General features: G+C 45.2%; 1 protein-coding gene across 3 annotated transcripts in view; it reads left to right on the forward strand.

The window, feature by feature from the left end:
* LOC137631762 (uncharacterized) overlaps positions 1-22857 on the forward strand; it is a 334578-nt gene that overhangs the window by 90508 nt on the left and 221213 nt on the right. For all 3 annotated transcript variants that reach the window (XM_068363705.1, XM_068363704.1, XM_068363706.1), the window contains exon 2: positions 20377-20545. In XM_068363705.1, coding sequence (XP_068219806.1) covers positions 20501-20545 — 45 coding nt within the window. In that variant the 5' untranslated portion in view covers positions 20377-20500. The remainder of the gene's footprint in view (positions 1-20376; positions 20546-22857) is intronic.

A 22857-nucleotide genomic window follows, 5' to 3' on the forward strand; every position in this document is an offset into this window, starting at 1 on the left:
CTAAGATATGCTGGTCACCTTCGGACCTAGACCATCTGTTGAAAGGGATATTTAGAGCCTTCGAGGTCTTCAACTTTTTAGACTGTTGTCTGGGAGCTTTGAGCAGGAAGATCTCCCCGACTGAGAAGGAATCTTCCTTGCTCATCATGTCCTGCATGGACAAGGCCATACGTGACGGGTCTAGTGAGCTTGCTGCATCGTTCGTATCAGGAGTCCTCAAGAAGCGTGAGAACCTTTGCTCTTTCCTGTCAGCTGGAGTGACACCGTGTCAAAGATCCGAACTTCTGTTTGCTCCTCTTTCTAAGTGCCTTTTTCCAGAGGACTTGATTAAGGAGATTGCTGCTTCTTTGATACAGAAGGACACACATGACCTGGTTGCGTCCTCTGCCCGCAAAGCCACCCCTTTGCCTACCTTGTCAGCTAGACCAAGGATGGACACTCCAGCGTCCCGATTTATTCCGCCCTTTCGTGGCAGAGCCTCCAGCAGAGGAGGTGCTCGTGCCGAAGGGAGACGTGGGAAGAAGAAAGGAACCAAGTCCTTTAAAGGCAGAGTCTGACTGCCAGCTTCTTCAGACAGCAGTGGGAGCCAGACTCAAGAACTTCTGGCAGACCTGGGAGAAGAGAGGCGCAGATGCACAATCTGTGAAGTTGCTCAGAGAGGGGTACAAGATCCCGTTTGTACGGAAACCCCCTCTAGCAACGTCTCCCATCGATCTCTCTCCCAGGTACAGGGAGGAAGACAAGAGACGAGCATTGAAACAGGAGGTGTCTCTCTTACTAGTAAAGGGAGCGGTAGTCAAAGTCCTGGACCATCAAACCCCGGGCTTCTACAACCGTCTCTTCTTAGTGGCAAAGAAGACAGGAGGGTGGAGGCCGGTGCTAGACGTCAGTGCGCTGAATGTCTTTGTCACAAAGCAGACGTTCTCCATGGAGACCACAAAGTCCGTGCTAGCAGCGGTCAGAAGGGAAGACTGGATGGTCTCTTTAGACCTAAGGGACGCATACTTCCATGTCCCCATCCACCCAGACTCCCAACCTTTCCTGAGATTTGTTTACGAAAAGGTCGTCTACCAGTTTCAAGCCCTGTGCTTTGGCCTAAGCACAGCTCCTCTTGTGTTTACGAGGCTGATGAGGAATATAGCCAAATTCCTTCATTTAGCGGACATCAGAGCCCCCCTCTATTTGGACGACTGGCTTCTAAGAGCTTCTTCCAGTCGTCGCTGTCTGAAGGATCTAAAGTGGACTCTAGATCTGACCAAGGAATTGGGTCTCCTTGTCAATATGGAAAAGTCTCAAGTGGTCCCATCCCAAACTTTTGTGTATTTAGGGATGGAGATTCACAGTCTAGCTTTTCGGGCTTTTCCGTCGGCCCCCAGAACAAGTCAAGCCCAGTTATGCATCCAGAACATGCTGAAGAAGGAACGATGTTCAGTCAGGCAGTGGATGAGTCTGATAGGGACACTATCATCCCTGGAACAGTTCATATCGTTAGGAAGACTACACCTCCGTCCTCTTCAATTTCACCTAGCTGTTTACTGGAAAAAGGACAAGACGCTAGAAGCGGTCTCGATCCCCATTTCCGAGAAGATGAAGTCTGCCCTGACTTGGTGGAAGGACAGTATCAGCCTCAGAGAGGGTCTGCCCCTGGCTGTTCAGACTCCCAACCACGTTCTCTTCTCGGACGCATCGGACACGGGCTGGGGCGCGTCATTAGACGGTCGGGAATGCTCGGGAACTTGGAACTCGAGTCAAAGGACAATGCATATCAACTGCAAGGAGCTACTGGCAGTTCATCTGGCCTTGAAAAGCTTCAAGTCTCTCCTTCAAGGCAAAGTGGTGGAGGTGAACTCGGACAACACCACGGCTTTGGCGTACATCTCCAAGCAAGGAGGGACCCACTCTATGACGTTGTACGAGATCGCAAGGGACCTCCTCACCTGGTCAAAAGATCTAAGCATTTCACTAGTAACGAGGTTCATCCAAGGCAACTTGAATGTCATGGCAGATTGCCTCAGTCGGAAGGGACAAATCATTCCAACAGAATGGACCCTACACAAGGATGTGTGCAAGAGACTTTGGGCCACATGGGGCCAGCCTACCATAGATCTCTTCGCAACCTCGATGACCAAGAGGCTCCCAATATATTGCTCACCAATCCCGGACCTAGCAGCAGTTCATATAGATGCCTTTCTCCTAGATTGGTCACATCTAGACCTATATGCATTCCCCCCGTTCAAGATTGTCAACAAGGTACTGCAGAAGTTCGCCTCTCACGAAGGGACAAGGTTGACGTTAGTTGCTCCCCTCTGGCCCGCGAGAGAATGGTTCACCGAGGTACTTCGATGGCTAGTGGACGTTCCCAGAACTCTTCCTCTAAGGGTGGACCTTCTACGTCAGCCACACGTAAAGAAGGTACACCAAGGCCTCCACGCTCTTCGTCTGACTGCCTTCAGACTATCGAAAGACTCTCGAGAGCTAGAGGCTTTTCGAAGGAGGCAGCCAGAGCGATTGCTAGAGCAAGGAGGACATCCACCCTTAGAGTCTACCAATCGAAGTGGGAAGTCTTCCGGAACTGGTGCAAGTCAGTATCTATATCCTCGACCAGTACCTCTGTAACTCAAATAGCTGACTTCCTTTTATACCTGAGGAAAGAACGATCTCTTTCAGCTCCCACTATCAAGGGTTACAGAAGCATGTTGGCATCAGTCTTCCGTCACAGAGGCTTAGATCTTTCCAACAACAAAGATCTACAGGACCTCCTTAAGTCTTTTGAGACCACGAAGGAGCGTCGTTTGGCTACACCTGGTTGGAATTTAGACGTGGTACTAAGATTCCTCATGTCAGAAAGGTTCGAGCCTCTACAATCAGCCTCCTTTAAAGATCTCACTTTAAAGACTCTTTTCCTGGTTTGCTTAGCCACAGCTAAAAGAGTCAGTGAGATTCACGCCTTCAGCAGGAACATCGGATTTTCATCTGAAACGGCTACATGTTCTCTACAACTTGGTTTTCTAGCCAAAAACGAGCTACCCTCTCGTCCTTGGCCGAAATCGTTCGATATTCCAAGCCTATCGAATATGGTTGGAAATGAACTAGAAAGAGTCTTATGCCCTGTGAGAGCTCTTAAGTTCTATTTAAGACGAACTAAACCTTTACGAGGACAGTCAGAAGCTTTATGGTGTTCAGTTAAGAAACCATCTTTGCCTATGTCAAAGAATGCTTTATCCTATTTTATCAGACCGTTAATACGAGAAGCTCATTCACATCTGAGTGAGGAAGACCAAGCTTTGCTGAAGGTAAGGACACATGAAGTTAGAGCTGTCGCAACTTCAGTGGCCTTTAAACAAAATAGATCTCTGCGAAGTATAATGGACGCAACCTATTGGAGAAGCAAGTCAGTGTTCGCGTCTTTTTATCTTAAAGATGTCCAGTCTCTTTACGAGAACTGCTACACCCTGGGACCATTCGTAGCAGCGAGTGCAGTAGTGGGTGAGGGCTCAACCACTACAATCCCCTAATTCCATAACCTTTTTAATCTTTCTCTTGAAATGTTTTTATTGTTGTTTTTGGGTTGTCCGGAAGGCTAAGAAGCCTTTCGCATCCTGGTTGATTTGGCGGGTGGTCAAATTCTTTTCTTGAGAAGCGCCTAGATTAGAGGTTTTGATGAGGTCCTGTGGTATGGGTTGCAACCCTTCATACTTCAGATCCTAGGGGTCGCTCAGCATCCTAAGAGGATCGCGAGGCTCCGTAAGGAAGACGTACTTAAAAAGGCAGAGTAATTGTTCAATTCGACTTCCTTACCAGGTACTTATTTATTTTGTTTTTGTTATTTTGATAACTTCTAAAATGAAATAAAAAAATCCTTAGCTTATAATAATGTAAACATTTATTGCTGGTCTCTACCCACCCCCCTGGGTGTGAATCAGCTTATATAATCACCGGCTAAGTTAAATATTGAAAAATGTTATTTTGATAATAAAATAAATTTTTGAATATACTTACCCGGTGATTATATATTAAAGGACCCTCCCTTCCTCCCCAATAGAGACGCAGTGGACCGAGGAGAAAATTGAGTTCTTTGTTTACAATGAGTACTGAGTACCTGCACGACAGATGGCGCTGTTGAAGTACACCCCCTACCTGCATAGCGATCGCTGGCGGATTTTTTCCGTAGAGTTTTCTGTCGAGCAGCAGAGCTGCAGCTTATATAATCACCGGGTAAGTATATTCAAAAATTTATTTTATTATCAAAATAACATATTATTATTATTATTATAACTTCCGAAGCTACAACCCTAGTTGGAAAAGCAGAATGCTATAAGCCCAAGGGCTCCAAGAGGGAAATTAGCTCAGGGAGGAAAGGCAATAAGGACGTAAACTACAAGAGAAGTGTAAGAATAACAAGAACATTAAAATAAATCTATTATATATAAACTATAAAATCTTAAAAGTAACAAGAGGAAGAGAAATAAGATAGAATAGTGTGCTCGAGTGTATCCTCAAGCAAGAGAACTCTTCCCCAAGACAGTGGAAGACCATGGTACAGAGGCTATGGCACTACCCAAGACTGGAGAACAATGGTTTGATTTTGGAGTGTCCCTCTCCAGGAAGAGCCGTTTGCCACAGCTAAAGAGTCTCTTCTACCCTTACCAAGAGGAAAGTAGCTACTGAACAATTACATTGTTGTAGTTAACTGCTTGAGTGTTGAATAATTGTTTGGTAATCTCAGTGTTGTGAGGTGTATGAGGACAGAGGAGTATGTGGAAAGAATAGGCCAGACTATTTGGTGTATGTGTAGGTAAAGAAAAACGGAGCTGTAACCAGAGGGAGAGAGATCCAGTCATAGGACTAAGTCTCAACCCTTGATTTGCATCCCAACCAGCAACACTCTTGGGAAAGTAACACTGAAAGATATTTTGTAAATTGTAAAACTAACTTCATAATATTGTATTTCAGACAAAGTTAAACAATATTTTCCTCAAGTTGAAAACCGATTTGACAAGTAATAGGGAGGTTTATACCTGTCGCAGCCAACTGTATAAAATCCTAGATCCATGCAAATACACTATTTTGAATTCCTTATACTACTCTTGGAAACCGCTATTAACAAAGTTACAGATTTTGATAAAAAATTCCCGTTTTGCTCCTTTTGTTATCTTAGCACCGGCCATAGGAACCTCCTCCCTCCAGACATTTCAAAAAAACTAATCGGTGGTGCTTTGGTCTTAGGTTATTTGATCGAGCAAAATAAAGACCCCAAACTCTTGGTTAATTATTTTCAATATCATAATGTACAATGTGATGAAAGCTCTTATTTTATTTGTTACAGTATTTGTTACGGTGCAAATACAAACCCTCCGCTATTTATAGGGGTACTGTATTACTTTTCGGCATAAGTTTTGTCATCGTTCTAATTAGAACTCCGTTCTAATAAGTTTTAAGTGTTAATGGCTATATCCATTACGGGAAACCAGGTTATACATTACTCTTCTACCTTCCTGTAATTAGACATATTACATTTGCGTTCTATCTTCATAGGCAGTTCCTTCCTTTCTTTCTGATCGAAGGTCTTGGTTTTAAAAAGATACTTGGACCGAAAAATTCTCATAAGCGAATCCGTTTCCTAGAAGGGAACATTCAATACTTCTGCCAATTTTACCAATCGAAGACGAAGAAATACAAACTTTTTCGTCTTTCGTGAGAAGGAGAAAACCTCGGTTACAAATGTTTTTAACTTTCTCCAACTGAGTTCCAGAGACGACTATAATTCAGACTACTCCCATATGTTCGTACGGCTCCCCGGTCTGTGTTGCTGGTCCGTAGGATGGACTTGTGCACATATTACCCGTCCAACAATAGATTGAAGATACGTCTCAATCTTAACCTTTTGAAGTAGTTGGGTGCGTTCGGTAGTAACCGACCGGTCTCTTGTCCGAAAAGTGATCTCTAAGGAGATTCGCTGTACAGCAGTAACATAAGCAGTAGTGGCTACCTGGTTTTACCGATCTATATCTTACTTACTCAGCCAACCTCCACTGGATTGTTGGTAGTTAGAGGGAGGACAGGATCCTCCCCCCCCCTTCATAGCAGAAGTGTGCAATCAGTTGCATGTCTTGGCATCAACTTGAGATGTTTTCTTGCTGCGCAATCTCTTGACCCCTCAGGATGAACCGAGGAGCATTGATAGTCAAGGTCGCTTGTTCCATTCAAGGGAACTTGCTAGCCTATAGGGGAGGGGTACAACAATAAAAATTCCTGGTTATTGTTGACCTCCCTACGGGGTAATTTCCTCATGGGTCCACTGATTCTTCTTGAATCTTAAGAGGAATCAAGAAATCTATTCCCCGGACACCCTGGTTCATCTGAGGTCAGAAGAATTGACGGACCTCAGATGGTGGGTGGCAGACGAGAACCTCCGCAAAGAAGTCAATCTTCTCGTCCCCCCCTGGAATTGATGCTCTTTTTGGATGCATCAAAAGAAGATGGTGGGCCCATATGCAACACCATACCATCGCCATTCTTTGGTCCGAATCAGAAAGGCACCAGCATATAATTCTCTTAGAGAACCATCTATCAGTAGAAATACTCTGATGGACAGAAGACAGCAAGGTGTCCCCATCCGCTTGCTTCATTCCAGGCAACAGGAATGTGCTTGCAGACAATCTGAGCAGAGCGACTCAGTGGGCTCCGAATGGTCTTTGAATCATCTAGTAGCAAACAAAGTCCTAACTTTGCTGGGTTCCCCGACTTTGGCCCTGTTTGCAACGACCCTGAAATTCAGGCTTCCGCTCTACTGTTCCCCAGTTCTGGATTCCAGGCTCTCTGGTAAGATGCATTCCAACAACGGTGGGCCAACATAGATGTGTACACTTTTCCCACGTTCTGTCTGATGAGAAAGTCCTCAATCAAGTCAGGATAAGCAAGAACTTATCAATGACTCTATTAGCTCCGCTATGGCATCACGCAGGATGGTTCCCGGACCTTCTGCAGCTCCCAACAGAGCTTCCGAGGGAACTTTAACATCTTGTATGTAAGTATAATAGCCATTCCGAAGGATGAAAGTAGGTCTCCGTAGCTAGTTGAGTTTGTGGCCAAGAACCAGGAGCTAACGATGCAGAGGGCATCAGAATGACTGGCTTCTTTGTCCCGCAGGACTCCATGCTACTATTTTTAATGGACTCGGGGCTTCAGGCCTGAGGGTCAAAGACTTCTGAGCACCTGGAGGATAAAGAGAAATTTATCCAAGAATACTTTCTTTCTAACTTCATGACACCACTAGTTGTGCCTAAATGTCACCCAGGGATTGGAGTTCTAACTTAAGAAAAGGTTCACAAGGCTAGGGATATCAAGTCCTCCTTATTACTTGATGAAAACCTATTAGTGGCTAGGTATTAAGTCAGGTGTTTGCTAATGCAGATTTCCTTTATCTCCCACTACCTGTGGGTGTATACCCTCAGGTCCTTGGGTTATGTACCCATGTTCTTGTAGTGGATGCTCAGCAGGTTATGTAGCTAACCTAGCTGTCTCTTGAGACGAGATGTATCTTGTTTAAGATATCAGTTTTGAAATATGCGGGAAATGAAAGGTAGATTGACTGGTCTTTTACTCTTCATTTTTCTCCTTCTCTTAAGGCCGTCGTGGCCATTATAACTAGGACCGGATGGCAGATACAGCTGAACTCCGTAACAGAGCAACCTTTCTGTTTAGACAAGACCTGTTAAGAAGCATCTCCCCATTCTTCTAGATGAGGTGGAGGATGGACAGAATATATTCAAATTTTAAATCTATTTTGTAGATGTGTATACATTTAGACAAATTTTTTACACGGGTATACTCTACGTTTCCCTACGACCGATTACCATATTCTCAAGGTCTGGGGCTACCTTGTTATTTCTATGCTCAGGCTGTTAAAAGGTTAGCAGGAGTCATCACTTTCACTCCTATACAAGGCCATGTGCTCTGTCGTTTACCGGGAAAGTTAAATTGGCCTGTTTGGTTCATATCGACTTCCTCCCCCTTAAAAATGAGTCTCCTGTTAATGGATGATTGTTTCCATTTGTGAAGGAATAATTGACAAATTATTGTATTTGTTCCTACATGAATCCAAATCAACCCTCTTCAATAGAAGTATGACCAGCGATATTGGAATAGCCGTAAGAATTTAATGAGATACTGTAGTTATAGCTACCAGGGGGCAGTAAGCGCCACCCATCAGTATGCAAGACTAGCCTTTTAAGCTTGGTTGCAAGCAGCATATACACCTTCTTGTTGGTTCTCAAATTTTGTCTGTTATATATTTTTTCTTTCTCTTTTCAGATACAGTATAAGTGTGGAGATATAAGGCTGTGTCAGGGTAAACTTGGATAAATCAAGTGAAAGGAACAATGATATGTAATTTATTTGCAAACTTGCCTTTAATCCTAATCATCCTTGTGCATTTTGCTAATACAGGACTGTTCGCAGTCATCGCTTTGTTACATACAGTCTTACAACGACCTGAATCCACGGAATCTGGGCTTTTTTGGCCATTGCTGGTGCTCTGTTGGTGGGATTAGATTTTTGCTACTGCCAGAACTTTTGAGGCTGCCCTGTGGAGTCGTTGAAGGGCATTTCACCTGCAGATGGGATCTCTGCTGATTTTGAAGAGGCCTCTGTGACCTCTTCTTCCGAAGGAGTGTATTTGAATGGTGACAAGAAGCATTTGCACTTTTCCACCTTTACTAGATATTCTTCCTCTTTGTCTGCCTAGTCTTCAACAGATTTTCAGTTTCTGCTACTTTTAAGAAAAATAAGAAGAATTTATTGAAGTTGAGGAAGACTAATTGACAGGAGTTGTGAAAGACTCGACCAATCTCTCCCCACTTACGAGTGAGAGAGACTGTGTAGTACAGTATACTGTAGAGAACCAACCTAGACAGGGAATGTTTACATTCCGGGTTTACTGCTGTTCGGTCTAGTACCAGACTGAGCATGTGGACTGTTGGTTGGAATGAAGTGGTTAACCCTTCTGCCCCCTTTTCCTGTACTTGACTGATTTCTCTACTTGTATGTGAGAGAAATAACTTGTGGTATTGACAGGGACCCAGACACTCCTACTATTGGTCATCGGGGGGTTGGTCAGTGTGTGTTTTGATAGTTTCAGGGTCATTCTCCTCGTGATTTTTTAGGCCGCTGGATATGCTCCCTCACAATCGTGCAGTGGGAAACGAGATCACCTGTTCTTTCAGCACATGGCCAGTCCTTGTGCGTGTATGACTGGGATCAAGAATAGCTGGCCACCCAGGACTGCTCTCAGTGCTCTTGGGAGCACAGAAACATTCCACTGTGTATTTGTCATAGCGCAACAAGGTCCTTCACCTCCTGGGGACTGCTGTGTACACAATGTGGCTGCATGCTGCCCAATACTGTGCTCACCAACACATACCACAGAGACTAAATTATGCTGTACTGTACTTCATGCCTTTGAGGGTGCGAGTGCCAATGGATGTTCTGTTTCTGAAGGGGAAGCAGATAGCTGATTTGGCACCTCTTTAAACTTTTTTGGAATTTTATACAAGAGCCTGTGTCTAGCTAGACAAAAATCTAAAGAAAAATATTCAGTTTAAACTTCTGGTTCTGTTCTCGGTTATGATGATGCTTTCCTTTGAGGAAAGAACTGTCATCTAAGGTGATTGATGAGTTCCAAGTTTTCAACATGTCGAGGATGCCCAAATTTGGTGGGGTGCCAAGGAAACTAGAGAACCCTGAGACTAACTGTTTGTTTGTTGATGTTCTTACACTCATTTGTGAGTGCAGTGAACTTGGAGAATGAGATCTACTGCCATTGGTTGGCACCTTGGTGCCCCTCAAGGTTCAAGAGACCTAACTGGAATGACTTTGGTTAGAACTGCTGGCTTGGTCATGGACAGAGGAATTCTCTGACCTCCAGGCTTAAGAGTACACTGTTGTCTTGCAAGTCAAGTAAGATTCTGCATCCTGCACTCTCCTGACAAAGAAGATTTAGTAAACATCTGGGGGGAGCATGTCTTTACTTCCAATTGATCCCGTAATATCTGCCTTGATTTGAGGATTTCCTGTTGAAAGACTGAAGATAGAAGGCACAGTCTTTTCAGTCTTTGAGTCTGCTACCATGAAATCCTCTTCCATGGCCAACTTCCAGGGGCTTCCTGAATTAAATGGAGGTGGAATGCAATTACCTACTTTGCCATTACTGAAAATTTGTCAAAGTACAGTACAGCAAGTTTCCTGGCGTTTCCTGGCTCTCCAGACAAGTACATGCTGGAGGATATGTCTCTTTCCTCAGAAAAACATAGAAGCAGTGGTAGAAGGCTAGCATGACTCCCTCATCCATTATGTATTACCTTAAAAGATCCAGACCCCTTAAAGGGGGTTGTGGCAAGACCTTGGTCTCTGACATTAGTATTGGCTTTGAAGAAAGCTCTGGCAACCTCCAAAGCCTGATTGGGACCTTCAGCTGCTTCATCCTCTTGAAAAAGGTAAAGGTAAGGTTGCTACACCTTTTTGTCCCTGACCTGGCCAATGCAAGAGGGGTGTAGATGAGAAGGGAACGCTGAAGTTGGCAGTCCTTACATTCAACTGCTATTGGTAGGAAGATACCTGCCATGCCATAGGACAATAGGAAAGTGACATGGAGGAGAGCAGTTGGTTGTAAGAAGCCCTTCAGTGCAGATACCGCTTACCCTTTTAAGATCTTCGAACTTCCATCACTTGCACTGATGGCATTCTAGAGTTACCTTCTGAAATTGCTGGAAGCTCTGGCAGATATGTAAGCAGTGGAGGAGATTAATGTAATCAAAGTCATTTGAGGCAGTTCTCAGGGTTTATGCAGTCGGCTCTTCCTGGTGAAGTTGATCGGGGGCTGGAGACCAGTCATCAAACGCACTGCTGAACATGTTTGTCCATGAAACATCATTCAGTATGGCAACAGCAAGTACTGTACATTCTGCTTTTAGAGAGGAAGAGTTCATGAGCTTGATGGATCTTGAGGTTGTGTATTCCCTCACTTCAACCTTGAGGGAATAGTGTACCAGTTAAAAATCTCTTGCTTCAGACTGTTCACTGATCCCCAAGAGTTCGTGCGAGTGTTCACTGTGGTCTCGGCTTGGGCCCACTTGAACGGGATATGACTAGATGGTTCTGGCTTTCTTATTGGACAGTTGCATTAGGTTTGAGATTGATTACTCTCCTTTTGTTGCAATCTGGGCATCGGGGGAAATTAGGAAAATTTGAGTCACAATCTTAAGCAGATTATGAAATACCTGAGCATGCTGACACAACAGCACCTAGAGTCTTCCCTTTAGAAGATCACGTCAGCTGGCTCAGAAAGGTAGTACAACCATTCTTTAAACAAGAACTTGCAACTCGGCTGTTGCAATTTCATATGATACATCTTTCCTTGTTGGAAAAACTTTTTTTAACACAAATATCTCAACCATCAATCACATTGGTGTCTGAAGCGCCACGGGTTGGCAGCTTCTGATCTCATCCCATCTTGTTCCAGGGGAGCTGGAGGTACAGGATGATTTTTTATTTGGTGGCTGAATGTAAGTAGTTTCATTCAACTCCCCACCTCCAGAGATACTTATGTTCATGGACACATCCAAGTAGTGTTAAAGCACACACCTGAGGGACCAAGTCACTTCAGTGGTGTGGTCCTCAGTGAAAAGCTCCCACATATCATCCTGTTGGAAATGTGAGCAGTGTTCCTAGCTCTGTAAACTTTCTAACTAACTAGTTAGGGTACTCAATGTTGATGAGTAATAACCCTACTATCGTAGCATTCTTCTCTGTTAGCCACACCTTTAGAAATACTTCCAATCTGTGAAGAGGCTTGTACTTTATAGTTAAGAGTCGACACAGTGTCTCCTTCGAGGGTAATGTTTTTAGAGGGATAGCTCAGATGTTATTGTACCTACAACTGTCTTTTGCAGCTGTCTATCAAAGAAAGTGCATAATTTTTTTGTTATTGGTTTTATTGAAAGTGTACTTCTCTGGTCAGAGCATTTCTAGCACAGATTATGGACTTCCTCATCCCTCTCTTCACCTAGAAAAGAAAAGTGCCTGTCAGACGTGTCTGAGAAAGGCTACTCCTCAACCATGAGCACATTCTTCTGATTAATGAACATGACCTCTGCTCCTTGGGGAATTTGTTCATGCTCATGAGAGCTTCAAACAGTTGTGCTCACCCCATGATTTCAGGGCTTGTAATGAGTTGTGACCTATTTTCTCAAGTTTCTTATGTGTGGCCAATGCGAGACTCCAAGAAGTGCATTAAACAAAGATCTCTTGTTTTAAACAGTCTCGGCTAGCCTTAGCTTTGGTGAAGTGAGTTGGTGAGCTTTTGCCATCTTTTATGTCACTAGCCACGCTGAAGGATACAAGGAGGTCTCCTATAGTTTGTTTCTGGGTTTATGGTCAAGATCCAAGTTTTTCATACCTGAGTTCCAAAGAGTTTTCTGAGCATCAGCAGGATAAAGGGAAAGATATCCAAAGATATCCAAAAACACTGTTTCATTCTAGCTTTGTAAGACCATTATTATGTCTATCCCTCAGCCAGTAAAGGGATTGGAGGTCCCACTCAGGCAAGGGCTCATAAAGTTAGGATTTTGGTCTTCCTTAGCACTCAGAGAGAACCTGTCATTTGCTTTGGCATTAATGCAGGAGATTACCTTTCACTACTTGCAGTAGTATACCCACAAGTCTTTGGATACCTTAACTCTTTGTCCTGTGGTAGAAACTCAATAAGTTAAGAAGCCATCCTAGCTGTCTCACGAGACGAGATGTATCCCATCTAAGATTGCGGTTTTGAAATAAGCCTATTAGAAAATGACTATCCTTCTAATCTTTCTTCCCCTCTCATGGGTGTAGCAGTTATGGCGGTTATGATCTGGACCAAATGCTAGATGCCTGTGAGTTTCATAACCAAGCAGCCTTTCTTTACACCAGGATCTGTTGAAAATTATATCCCACATCCTCCTGAACGAGGAGTAGGATGGATAAAAGGTATCCAAACCCATTTCTTTTAATAGCTACAAATTCATTCGAACAATATATCCCATACAAGTTATGGGTTCTCCTGAGATTGATTATTACTTATTTATTGTATGGGTGTAAGCTAACCCTATGGAATCTCCTTTCTTAGACTCTTAGCAGGTTGACAGTAGTCACCACCTTTACTCTTGTACAGAACCAGGTGCTCTGGCAAGTCCCAGAATAGATGAATTAGCCTGGAATTTTATTCATAGGAACTTCCTCATAAGGATGAATCTCTTATGAAAGGATGATGGTTTGTATTTATTTAGAAACAAATCACAAATATTCATAGTGCAGTAATTTGTAATTTTCAATATTAATCTTACCTGATGATCATGTAGCTGTCAACTCTGTTGCCCGACAGAAAAAACCTAAGGTCGGGATACGCCAGCGATCGCTATACAGGTGGGGGTGTACACAACAGCGCCATCTGTCGAGTAGGTACTCAGGTACTTCTTGTCAACAAGAACCAATTTTTCCTCTGTCGTGCCACCGGCAAGACCTACTTGGATACGCTGTTGTTTCTGGAGTTGTTTTCACGCATTTGGTGATGTATTCGCTCTAGATTTTAGCTTTCGCTATTCAGGAACTATTATCATTAGCTTATCAAGCTTTTTGATTAGATTTGGATTAATTGTTGATGAACTTTGCTAGATTTTGGATTCCCCCCTTTGGCTAATTCAAGAATTCAAGATGTCTGACCATTCTCAAGTCCCTAAGTACAGGCAGTGTAGCGCTAGGGACTGTTCTAGGCGTCTTCCGAAGGCCTCTATAGATCCTCACACCGTTTGTTCCAATTGTAGGGGTAAATCCTGTCAATTGGAAGATCGATGTGAGGAATGCGCTGGGCTTTCGGAATTCGATTTTAATGAATTCCTAAAGAATGCACGTAGGCTAGAGAAGGATAGGATCAGGAGGAGTTCTTCTCGCTCGTTTGATTTTTCCTCTCCCCATGCCCCTCAACCTATTCCTTCCCCTGTAGTGGTGACTCCCGACCCTGCTACTAGTGCTCAACCCTCCATGGCGGACATGATGCGTGCCATTCAGGCTCTTGGTGACAGAGTGGAGTCATTAGCTAATGACCGGAATCAACTTTTGGCCGATGTCAAAGAGTTGAAAGCGAAAAGTACAGTGGGAAGTGTAGTGAGTGCAAGTGCGGTGAGAAGTGTCAGTGTCGCGCATGAGGGTGCATCTGTTCGTGCCAGTCGTCCTCCCAGTCCGGGACCTCTTGCAAGCTCCCGAGCCCAGGGGAGAAGCAATGTCGAAGGACCAAAGGGTTTGACAGGCCTTGATCAGCGTACGGATGTACCCTCAGTGGTTGCGGACGTATCTGTCAGAGATCGTCCCATCCACAAACAGACGAGTGAGCCCATTCATTCCTCGTCTGTGGAAGAAGTTTCTAGGAAGAAACGTTGGACCAAGGTCTCACGACCTCTCAAGCGCAAGGTCCCTTCCGAGCGAGTCCAACGGCCCAGGTGTAGCCACTGGGTCAGTTCGGACTCGCCGCAGTCTTCCGAAGACTGCACACCTCCCAAGAGAGGTAGAGTGGTTCCGCAGCAGGCAATCACTCCGTCTGTTGCCGCACCAACCACGGTAGACCCTAAGTGGTCCATGCTGCAGACTATGCAGTCTCAGCTTGCTTCCTTCATGCAGGAGTATCGTGCTGAGAAGGTTGACACTGCACCTGTTAACCTACAACCTGCCACGGTTGTGCGCTCAGCAGATACTGCGGCTGCCTGCTCCCACACTCCACCTGTGAGAGCTCCACCACCGATGCGCAGTCGACCCTGCCAGACGCATGTTCATGCGGAACCCTCCGTTGACATGCGTGAGCTACCGCATCAGCAGTGGGAAGGTGCTGTCAAGCTGCCGTGTTTTGACGCAATGCGGCAGTCTCCGCAACCCACGGCAGTCCCTCCCACGCACCAGCACTCCGCTTTTGTTGTTGCCAGCTCGCAGACTGACCAGCAGCGGCATGATGTTGGATCCAGTGCAGCTACGCATGCACCCGTGCTGCCTGATCCAGCCGTTCAGCTTTCTGCTCCACCTTTGCCACTTCCTCCTCAGCTTTCGGATGATGGAGTATCTGATGACGACGAAGCTGCGCATTTGGACGATCCGCACTCCGACATAGAAGAACCCAAGTCTACGCCTCCCTCCTTAGACTTTAGGAAAGTCCTTGCCCTGTTTAGGGAACTGTATCCGGAACAGTTTGTGTCTGCAACCCCGCGCTCACCTCCCTCCGAGTTCGCTTTAGGCATGCAGTCAGCAGCTCCTGCCTTTACGAAACTCGTACTCGCGCGCTCATCCAAGAGAGCTTTGAGGGTACTGGGAGAGTGGTTGCAGTCCAAGAAGCAACTGGGGAAGACTGCCTTCATCTTTCCGCCTACCAAGCTTGCTTCCAAATCTAGCGTCTGGTATGCCACGGGAGAGGAACCCGGCTTGGGAGTTCCTGCCTCTGCCCAGGGCGACTTCTCAAGTCTGGTTGACTCTCCCCGCAGGCTGGCTATGAGACGATCTAAGATTTGCTGGTCCTTTTCTGACATGGACCATCTGTTGAAGGGAGTTTTTCGTGCTTTTGAGATCTTCAACTTCCTCGACTGGTGTTTGGGAGCGTTAAGCAGAAAGACCTCCCCTTCGGATAAGGACTCTGCCATGCTTATCATGTCTAGCATGGACAAAGCCATTCGGGATGGGTCTGGTGAGCTTGCGGCTTCGTACGTGTCTGGAGTGCTTAAGAAGAGAGATCACCTTTGCTCCTTCTTGTCTGCGGGATCACACCATGCCAGAAGTCGGAGTTGATGTTTGCTCCGCTTTCCAAGTGTCTCTTTCCGGAAGAGCTGATCAAGGGGATTGCTGCCTCGTTGATCCAGAAGGATACCCATGACCTGGTGGCTTCTTCCGCACGTAAAGTCACAGCTTTACCTTCCGTGCCTAGACCTAGGATGGACACACCAGCATCTAGGTTCATCCCGCCCTTTCCTGGCAGAACCTCCAGCAGAGGAGGTACCCGTGCCGACAGTCATCGTGGCAAAAGGAAGAAGGGTTCCAAGTCCTCAAAAGGCAGAATCTGACTGCCTACCTCTCCAGACAGCAGTGGGAGCCAGGCTCAAGAACTACTGGCAGGCTTGGGAGAGCAGAGGTGCAGACGCTCAGTCTGTGAAGTTGCTAAGAGAGGGGTACAGGATTCCGTTCTGGCGCAATCCCCCTCTAGCAACTACTCCCATCAACCTCTCTCCCAACTACAAGGAGGAGGACAAGAGGCTAGCTTTGCAGCAAGAGGTGTCTCTCTTGCTACAAAAGGGAGCGGTAGTCATAGTCCGGGACCATCAATCCCCGGGCTTCTACAACCGTCTCTTCCTGGTAGCGAAGAAGACAGGAGGCTGGAGACCGGTGCTGGACGTCAGTGCTCTCAATGCTTTTGTCACCAAGCAGACGTTCACAATGGAGACGACGAAGTCGGTGCTAGCATCGGTCAGGAAGGAAGACTGGATGGTCTCGTTGGACCTAAAAGACGCGTACTTTCATGTCCCCGTCCATCCAGACTCCCAACCTTTCCTAAGGTTCGTCTTTGGAAAGGTCGTTTACCAGTTCCAAGCCCTGTGCTTTGGCCTAAGCACGGCACCTCTTGTGTTTACCAAACTGATGAGGAATATTGCCAAATTCCTTCACTTGGCAGACATCAGAGCCTCCCTCTATTTGGACGACTGGCTTTTAAGAGCTCCGTCAAGTCGTCGCTGTCTGGAGAATCTCAGATGGACTATGGATCTGACCAAGGAATTGGGTCTCCTGGTCAATATAGAGAAGTCCCAACTCGTCCCATCCCAAACCATTGTCTATCTAGGTATGGAGATTCAGAGTCGAGTTTTTCGGGCTTTTCCGTCGGCCCCCAGAATCAGTCAAGCCCTAGAATGCATCCAGAGCATGCTGAGAAGGAACCGATGTTCAGTCAGGCAGTGGATGAGTCTAACAGGGACACTTTCATCGCTGGCCCAGTTCATCGCGTTAGGGAGACTCCACCTCCGCCCCCTTCAGTATCATCTAGCTGCTCACTGGAGAAAGGACATGACGCTAGAAGCGGTCTCAGTTCCTATATCCGAAGAGATGAGGTCTGCGCTGACGTGGTGGAAGAACAGCATTCTTCTCAAGGAAGGTCTACCATTGGCTGTTCAGACCCCCGACCACCTTCTCTTCTCGGACGCATCGGACACGGGCTGGGGTGCGACACTGGACGGACGGGAATGCTCGGGCACGTGGAATCCGGAGCAAGGAACACTTCACATCAACTGCAAGGAGCTATTGGCAGTTCATCTGGCCTTGAGAAACTTCAAGTCCCTCCTTCTAGGCAAGGTGGTGGAGGTGAACTCCGACAACACTACTGCCTTGGCGTACATCTCCAAGCAAGGAGGGACTCATTCGAGGAAGTTGTTCGAGATCGCAAGGGACCTCCTCACCTGGTCAAGAGATCGAAAGATTTCGCTGGTAACGAGGTTCATTCAAGGCGACATGAATGTCATGGCAGATCGCCTCAGCCGGAAGGGTCAGGTCATCCCCACAGAGTGGACCCTTCACAAGAATGTTTGCAGCAGACTATGGGCCCTGTGGGGTCAGCCCACCATAGATCTGTTCGCTACCTCGATGACCAAGAGGCTCCCGAATTATTGCTCACCGATTCCGGACCCAGCAGCAGTTCACGTGGATGCCTTTCTTCTGGATTGGTCCCATCTAGACCTGTATGCGTTCCCTCCGTTCAAGATTGTCAACAAGGTACTGCAGAAGTTCGCCTCTCACAAAGGGACACGGTTGACGTTGGTTGCTCCCCTCTGGCCCGCGAGAGAATGGTTCACCGAGGTACTGCAATGGCTAGTGGACGTTCCCAGGACTCTTCCTCTAAGAGTGGACCTTCTGCGTCAGCCGCACGTAAAGAAGGTACACCCAAGCCTCCACGCTCTTCGTCTGACTGCCTTCAGACTATCGAAAGACTCTCAAGAGCTAGAGGCTTTTCGAAGGAGGCAGCCAGAGCGATTGCCAGAGCAAGGAGGACATCCACTCTCAAGGTCTACCAGTCTAAATGGGAAGTCTTCCGAAGCTGGTGCAAGGCGAATTCAGTTTCCTCAACCAGTACCTCTGTAACGCAGATAGCTGACTTCCTTTTACATCTAAGGAATGTAAGATCCCTATCAGCTCCTACGATCAAAGGTTACAGAAGCATGTTGGCAGCAGTCTTCCGCCACAGAGGCTTAGATCTTTCCACCAACAAAGATCTACAGGACCTCCTTAAGTCTTTTGAGACCTCAAAGGAGCGTCGGTTATCCACACCAGGCTGGAACCTAGACGTGGTTTTAAGGTTCCTGATGTCAGCAAGGTTCGAACCGCTTCAATCAGCCTCTTTTAAGGATCTCACATTAAAGACTCTTTTCCTCGTTTGCTTGGCAACAGCTAAAAGAGTCAGTGAGATTCACGCCTTCAGCAGGAACATAGGTTTTACATCTGAAACGGCTACATGTTCCTTACAGCTTGGTTTTTTAGCTAAAAACGAGCTTCCTTCTCGTCCTTGGCCCAAGTCGTTCGAGATCCCAAGCCTGTCCAACTTGGTTGGTAACGAACAAGAGAGAGTACTATGCCCAGTAAGAGCTCTTAAGTACTATTTAAGACGTACAAAGCCATTACGAGGACAATCAGAAGCTTTATGGTGTTCTATTAAGAAACCTGCTTTACCGATGTCTAAGAACGCAGTTTCTTATTACATCAGGCTTTTGATTAGAGAGGCCCATTCTCATCTGAAGGAAGAAGACCATGCTTTGCTGAAGGTAAGGACACATGAAGTTAGAGCTGTCGCTACTTCAGTGGCCTTCAAACAGAACCGTTCTCTGCAGAGTGTAATGGATGCAACCTATTGGAGAAGCAAGTCAGTGTTCGCATCATTTTACCTTAAAGATGTCCAGTCTCTTTACGAGAACTGCTACACCCTGGGACCATTCGTAGCAGCGAGTGCAGTAGTAGGTGAGGGCTCAACCACTACATTCCCATAATCCCATAACCTTTTTTAATCTTTCTCTTGAAATGCTTTTTATTGTTGTTTTTGGGTTGTACGGAAGGCTAAGAAGCCTTCCGCATCCTGGTTGATTTGGCGGGTGGTCAAATTCTTTCTTGAGAAGCGCCTAGATTAGAGGTTGTGATGAGGTCCTTTAGTATGGGTTGCAGCCCTTCATACTTCAGCACCTAGGAGTCGCTCAGCATCCTAAGAGGATCGCTAGGCTCAGTAAGGAAGACGTACTTAAAAAGGCAGAGTAATGGTTCAAGTCGACTTCCTTACCAGGTACTTATTTATTTTATGTTTGTTATTTTGAATAACTGCTAAAATGAAATACGGGATATTTAGCTTCTAATGTTAACATGTATGCTGGTCTCCACCCACCCCCCTGGGTGTGAATCAGCTACATGATCATCGGGTAAGATTAATATTGAAAAATGTTATTTTCCTTAGTAAAATAAATTTTTGAATATACTTACCCGATGATCATGAATTTAAGGACCCTCCCTTCCTCCCCATAGAGACCCAGTGGACCGAGGAGAAAATTGGTTCTTGTTGACAAGAAGTACCTGAGTACCTACTCGACAGATGGCGCTGTTGTGTACACCCCCACCTGTATAGCGATCGCTGGCGTATCCCGACCTTAGGTTTTTTCTGTCGGGCAACAGAGTTGACAGCTACATGATCATCGGGTAAGTATATTCAAAAATTTATTTTACTAAGGAAAATAACATTTTTCCTAACTATACAAACCTGGGTTCTCAAGTTACACTTCTCATCTCAGCCACCCTGCAAATCCCAGACCTGAAGGTCAGAAGTGCTTGTCTTGTAGACTGACAGTTGGATGGATGGAGGCCTTACCTTCACTCGCCATTTTTAGTGATAACTACCATTTTGAATTCAATGGCTGTTCCAGCTTCGATGAATTCGTATTCCTATTGATAGACGCTGGTTTTTATAGTTATGAAATATACAAATTGCTTTTAAAATTTGTGATTTTTTAGACTATTTGAATACTTTTATTTGGAAGGTAGGTTTGTGGTAAATGTGTTTCATTGCAAGTCAAGTTTGTTATAAGTTGGGGATAATGTTTGTGTGTACATTTACATGTGAGTAGATGTTTAATAGTGTACAGTACTGTAAATGCAGTTCTGTAACTTTTGTATATTTTTTAAATGGAGAAATTTGGTGGTGTATAAATCTACAATTGTTTGCATCGAATTGATTAGGATATGAGATTCACCCACAATATATTTGATTCTTCTGTACTAATATAATTTTCCTTATTGCAGGTTTATGATATGAGTGAGATGAAGTAAAAGAATTAGCTTATGATATGTTATTGTCCTGCAATCAAGGAAAAGACTGTAATGAGGTGCTGTATTAAGGAAAGTGCAATACTTTACTAAAAAAATCATGCTGTCCCTTCAATGTGATGTCAACACTTCTGAAAGCTTACAGGTGAGTAAAATGTGTTAAGTCCAATCTAACTTAAAGCAAAATCTAACTTGTAGCCAATTTTATAAAAATTTTACCGTACATCTGGCCCGACTTGTTAAACTCTACAGAGCTTAAGTTTGTCCCTTCAGGGAACAAATTATCGTCCTTTGATAAGAGTATGACTTCAGCAAAGCTGGAACCACTGTTAATGTTTAAAAGAGCTAGCTATTGGTGAGTGGCCTGTAAATCCTGCCCACCTGACAGTTTGCTAGAGACTCACTTTTCACTTGCTGTACAGAAGTACTCATGCTGCCTCCTCTTTCTTGGCTGTTCTTTTTCTTGTATCTTTTTAGTGAAATGGAAAAGTGCGCAGTTATAAAATTGTTTCCAGGTAATCCTGGGAGTAAGTGTGGCAGGTGTATGTTAAAACCTGCTGTTGATCTTCACCATCTGTATTTTTTGCCAAGGGCATGACTTCACAGCCATTCCCTAGTGGCAAGTGTAAGTTGTGGTCAAGAAGAGGAAGAAGAAGGCTAAGAGAGATTCTTTGATATCAAAGATGGTTGCCCCTAAGCTAATGCTGAAGAACTTCTATATCTCTTTTCTTCTGGCACCACTCGACCTGTTGTGTCTCCCTCAAATTCCTTCAGGGCTGGGTCTGCTGGACAAATGGGTGGAGGGGAGAATACCTCGACTCGCACTCAGTGTTCCTGAGGGAGAGCAGAAGTATCACCGTCCCCTAGTAAAGGTAATACAGTACTCTCCTCCTCTTACCTAGAGAATTGTCTGCCTCTGTACCGACCAATATTAATGACGATGACCTAAACTTGAATACGTTGTGGCCCTCCTAAAGCACTGTTAGTGCTCTGTTGATGGGAAAGCTTCTGAAGGTTTTGGAAGCTGCCAGGACTATTAAGGCTTCCCTGCTTTGTCTTTCCCATCTCCTGTGGAAGCGCTCGTCGACGTAGTGTCTTTTGATGTGATATCCTCTGTTGCTGAAGAACCAGGGGCCTCTCCCTCTGCAATATCATCATTGTTGACCTCTAAGACCTCAATCCTGAAGACTGACCAGAATAACTGTGTACTCTCCTCTTCCTAGCTGTTCATCCTTCTCCTCTGCTTCTGTTGCTTCTGCCCTCAATTGAAAGAAGAATTACAATTTGTCTGAGTCGAGCAGATCTGTCTGTAGGAGTTCTGTAAGATCGGTCACCTTGTGATTGTTTACCTTGTGCCCCCCTGGATCACCATAGACTCAAGCACTCACGCATGCCCAAGATCACCTGTCACTTGTTCCTTCCCTGCATGGCTAATCCACATTATGGGAAATTCCCATGTGCTCGTACAGTTAGGAACTGGAACAAATGACTACCTTGGACCACTCTTAGCACTGTTACGAGTACTGTATCAAGATGCCCTATCGCATGCTGATGATTGGCTGCAAAGTTCCTTATCACTGAGTAATTAGACACAGTCAGCCCTCCTTATTTACGTGGTTAGGTTACATGAACAGGTGCAGAAAGCAAGAATCCACGAATGCTTGGTGCCCTAGTGTTGGTGAACTTGCTTGCTTGTAAATTGCCTTGCCCTTGTGGCCTGGTACAACTTCTTGCAACACTGCAGCCCGTAGGAACAAAGTCGGTCAACTCATAAGCTACTAACTCACTACCCATTGCCTATGTGCAGTGAACTAACACACAAGCTAACTCACTGTCCTGCACTATATTGTTTTTACTTGGTTTCTATCACAGTATACTGTAAGTGATGTATTAATGTATGAGTACACAAGTGTACTGTACGTATGTATGTACAGTATACAGTAACACCATGGTACAAATAATGCGAATCATCACCAAATTTTTACGTACATGTTATGACAACAAAACACAGTAGTTCCTATCTGACAATGCTCACTAATACTGTAGTGTATGTTATTGAAATATACTGTATGTTTAGTATATGTATAGCTTAATTACCTGATGTAACAATTGTAAGTGATCGCTGTTTTCGGCATGTCGCCTTGCAATGTACCGTTGCCGGCAACAAGACAGAATACCCTGAGTTACTGTCGTATTTCAAAGCCGGGATACTTGCCGGCAAAGAAGATTGACAGAAAACACTATCCAAGTCAAGCCGGAGTACACTACTCGATGGCGATGACAGAAGATAAGGTCGCCGGGGCTGGCAGCACTCAGGGGGAAGGAAGGAAGCCGAACTTCCTATGCCGGTAATGATGTAACCGGCAGGGGAATGACTATTCCCCTATCGGTACCGTTGTCGGCAACAAGACAGAATACCCTGAGTAACTGTCGTATTCCAAAGCTGGGATACTCGCC

This window comes from Palaemon carinicauda, chromosome 40 (assembly GCF_036898095.1).
Source record: "Palaemon carinicauda isolate YSFRI2023 chromosome 40, ASM3689809v2, whole genome shotgun sequence".
Taxonomy (NCBI): Eukaryota; Metazoa; Arthropoda; class Malacostraca; order Decapoda; family Palaemonidae; genus Palaemon; species Palaemon carinicauda.